Source organism: Tamandua tetradactyla, chromosome 17 (assembly GCF_023851605.1).
Source record: "Tamandua tetradactyla isolate mTamTet1 chromosome 17, mTamTet1.pri, whole genome shotgun sequence".
Classification (NCBI taxonomy): domain Eukaryota; kingdom Metazoa; phylum Chordata; class Mammalia; order Pilosa; family Myrmecophagidae; genus Tamandua; species Tamandua tetradactyla.
In genome coordinates this window covers 2463000-2466869 of record NC_135343.1, presented here as the reverse complement: position 1 = coordinate 2466869, position 3870 = coordinate 2463000, and the positions used below count along the sequence as shown (strand labels likewise).

The following is a 3870-nucleotide window of genomic DNA, read 5'->3' as shown; positions in this document are numbered from 1 at the left end:
TTTTGGTTATAGTTTTAAATAATGAAGTTCTGCAAAATTAGATCCCAAAGTTCAAGAAGCTGCCATCACAGTGTTGGATAAAATGGAATGCCGACTCCGAGGTGAATTAAGCTAACAGTTCAACAAGGAGAGCGGTTTGCCAGGGCCGCGCTGGGAGTCACTGGTAACCAGGAGCAAGCTGGAACGGAGGTATCCTCTGGTTGTCTTTCATTTCACTTCCACTCAACAAAACAAGCTTGGCGGGCCTCTGCACGATGTCGACTCTTTTCGTGGCAAGACCCTCTCATAACATCCATTTCCCTGGACCCTGCTGAGTCTTGGTGAAAGCTGAGCCAGGAGAAAACCCCGAAAGACCCTCCCAGGCTAGTCCCTGCAGGCTGCACCCCACCCTCGAGACCCCTGAAGACCCACTCATGCACTGGGGACAATGTCAGCCTCTCCTCGGCCCTGCGGGCAGCGCAAAGGCCTCCTCTCCCACTAAAACTCGGAAAAACAAACTCTTTGCAGCCTAAGGAACCAGATTAGCTTCTCCCTTTTTTAATGGCCTCTGCGTTAAGGTGCCTCAGCCAGCGAGGCGCAGGGCAGAGCTTTCACCTGGGCCAGGAGGTGGTGGAACTCCTCCACCGCCTGCGAGTGGGCTGTGGGGTTGAGCACGAGGTGCTGGAAGAGGTTGACGGGCTTGGCGCCCCTAAATGACTTGGGGATGGGGATGGTCAGGGGCAGGCAGGTGTTGCCGATGAGGAAATGAGGGAGGGACCTCTGCTGGAGGCCTCGGCCCAGGAACCACAGGACGTCCTGGAGCCGCTGGGTGAGCAGGCCGTGCCGCCACTCCGAGAGGGGCAGCTGGAGCAGCAGGTGCATGAGGACTGTTTTGAAGTGGTAAGAGGTTAGGATGGGGTGGGCGGCCCCCGGGGACACGCTGCGACGGTCCCGGAGACTTAAGATGATCTGGAGGCACTTGAGGTGACAGGTGTTCTCTGGGGCAAAGCGCCCGACCAGTTTCAGGAACAAGTGCTCGCAGGCTGCAAAGGACTCCGGCCAGTCCACGCTGGTGAGCTGCTCCTGGTCCGGGGCCTGGCTCATCAGGTACACCAAGGTGTCTTCCCGCTGCACCCCCAGGATCAAGCTGATGAGGAGGACGCGGCCCGAGCGGTAGTCCAGCCTGAGCTTGCAGCAGGTGGTAGACGGAGGGAGGCTGAGCCTGAAGTCGTACTTATGGGCCACGAGGGCCCAGGCGTTGCCCACCATGGTCCGGAACCACTGCACGGCCTTGCACACGTCCAGGTGGGAGCCAGTGCACAGGGCCGCCTGCACGCAGCTGCTGCCCGGGCCTGAGGCTGCTGCGTGGTCCCTGGGGCGGTGCAGCAGGCACAGCACTTCACCCAGGGGCTTCTCACGCTTGCACACGCACTCTGACTCCAGCAGCACCGAGCCACAGCGGTGACCCTGAGCCTGGTCCCTCATCTCCAAGATGAACACGGTGCCCTGCGGGGGGGCCATGGGCACCAGGATATCAAACCTGCGGGTGTCCCGGAGGGTGCCCCATTTCTCGAAGGCAGCCCCGATGCCCAGGCAGTCCTCCAGCTGCGGGTGAGCCTCCTGGCGGCTGAGCACCCGGCAGGCCTCCACCAGGTCGTCCACGAAGCTCTCCACGAACTCACAGGTGTAGGGCAGGTCTCGGGTGACGCTCTGGACGTGCTGCTCGTAAAAGGATTCCAGGGCCTCCTGGGGGGGGAAGCCGGAGAGCCAGTCGCAGGGGCTGCTGGGGACCACACGGACTTCCTCCTCCTCATCGTCGCTGCTGGAGTCGAAGGCGGGCTCGTGCTGCATGCTCTGCCGCAGGAGCTCGAAGAGGAGGAAGAGGCAGAAGAGGCCGGTGTTCCACAGGTTCCCCAGCAGCCAGCCCAGCGGCCCCTCCTGGCCCTCATCCCGGAACGGCCAGCCCGTGGCCTTCTTTCCCAGCACCAGCTCATCCCTGGACGTGTCTCCTCTCCAGAAGTCCTCTGCCTTCTGCTTCTCCTCGGCTGCTCGCCTCCTCGCTTCAAACTCGAGCTCTAGCTGACGCATCTCCTGACTCATCCGCTTCTCCAGCTGCCGGCTTCTGGCCAGTGTGTCCAGGTCCATGCGGTCACTGACCAGCAAGGGGTGGTGAACGACGTACATGACCGCCAGGAACAGCAGGCTGATCACAGCCATGGGGGCTGCTGCATCTGCAGGGGCGGGAGGTGGCCGTCGGGGGGGCCCTCGCCTGGGCGTTCTCCCCAGCGCTGTCACCCCAAATCCTGAGAGCCAGCCGCGCGGGAGGAGGGGCTCCGGCGGGACGGAGCACAGGCAGCCTGCCTGGGAGGAGGTTTGGGAGAAAGGGGGACAGTAGGATGTGCCCCTCGGTCCCTCTACCACCTTCCTTCCACATGGTTTGGGTGGTACCTGGGCCTCCCGAGTGTGGACACGGGGCTGTCCTTCCTGCAGAGGTCGGGAGGGGGCCCCTGGTGGGGTGGCCTCACCCGACTCATCAGTCCCCCGTGGACAGCAGCCAGGCCCTGCTGATCTCTGGGCCCTTCCACGGGCAGAAAGCCTGGGCAAAGCCTTCCCTTCCTCCAGGCAGCCGGCCCAGCCCCCGCCATCCCACTTCCTCTGTGACTTCACAATCCTGGTTCTGCTCACTCTGTGTCATCAAAGCCTGCGGCCCCTCCCCTTCTGACTCCCCCCAGGGCCCAATTCCCAGGTGCTGCGAGGGAGGCACCAGCCTGCTGCCCTGTCCTTTGCAGTCCCAAGGGGCTGCCAGGGCCTGGTGGGTGGGCAGGCACAGCTCGCACCCCACCCCCACCCCCAGCTGGCAACCTGCCTGGGGAACTTGGTGGCCAAGGTGGCCCCGGCAGTGCCACGCTGAGTGGCTCTCTCTGCCTCCCCATCCCCGGAGGCTGGAAGCTCCTGGCATTCTCCACACTAGTTCCCAGGCTATGGGGCTTACCAGTAGTCATTTAGGACCGTGCTGTGTGGCACGGAAGCCGGCTGGGGGGCTCTCCCCTTTGAACTGCGGCCTTGCTTAGTCTCACCAGGAGCCCTGTTAAAATGTCCAAGGAACCCGGGGGGGGGGGGCGGGGGGGCTGTGGCTCAAAGCAGGGTGCCCCGCCCACAACTTCCCCCATTGCCCTGCCCAGGGACTAGGAGATGCATGCACCTCTCCACCCATCCCGACCCAACCTGTGGAACCACGGCCCCCTGCCTCCCGGGGGTGACCCCCGTATCTGGGGGCCGGGCTACTCACCGTCGGTGGGGTGGGCGCGAGGCCCTCTTCCCGGCGCGCGCGGCGATGCGTGCTTCTGTGCTCGCGCTGCGCCCCGGGCGTCCCGAGGGCCGCCGGCCTCCCGCAGCCTCCCGCGCCCGCCGCGCCCCGCCCTGCCCGCCGCCTGCTCGGCCGCCCCGGGAGCGCCCACCTGTGGCCGCCGCCGCCCTGTCCCCGCGCGCGCTCCGGGCCCCGCCCCGCTCTCGCTGCGGAAGGGCCCCGCCCCCGCGGGTCGGCCTCCCCGGGACCGGGTGTCACTTCAGGGACACACCGGGAAACGCGTCCCCACGTGGGGCCCCCGGGCAGAAGTCTCCCCTGGGTTCGGAGGTTTGTCTTCAGCTTATAAGTGCCTCCGCCAAGCCAACCCCTCTCTCCCAAAGGACGAGGTGGTGCCCAGAGAAGACCTGGCCAGAGGAGTTGGGCGCCACCCGCCAGGTGGGAATAAAAATCCTAAACCCATGGGTCTAGCTGTGCTGATGCGATGGGCATATTTATGTATGTCAAGTCTGGAGGCCGAAGAAGCCTTAGGACACCATTTAAAAATAGCACAGAATAGGTTTCCTGAAACATTTCCTGGAGTTCCT

General features: G+C 64.1%; 1 protein-coding gene across 4 annotated transcripts; it reads right to left on the bottom strand.

The window, feature by feature from the left end:
- Positions 1 to 3372, bottom strand: ITPRIPL1 (ITPRIP like 1). Of its 4 annotated transcripts, XM_077133764.1 has the most exons (3): positions 3269 to 3372; positions 2972 to 3064; positions 1 to 2210 (listed from the first exon to the last, which is right to left on the bottom strand). In XM_077133764.1, the coding sequence occupies exons 2-3, from the start codon at positions 2979 to 2981 to the stop codon at positions 553 to 555; spliced, it is 1668 nt and encodes a 555-aa protein (XP_076989879.1). In that variant the 5' UTR covers positions 2982 to 3064; positions 3269 to 3372; the 3' UTR covers positions 1 to 552. The 4 variants fall into 4 exon arrangements, with proteins under 4 accessions (XP_076989879.1, XP_076989882.1, XP_076989880.1 ...); XM_077133767.1 differs by lacking the exon at positions 2972 to 3064 and having other exon boundaries at positions 3269 to 3347; XM_077133765.1 differs by lacking the exons at positions 2972 to 3064; positions 3269 to 3372 and adding an exon at positions 2428 to 2641.
- Positions 3373 to 3870: the final 498 nt, after the last annotated feature.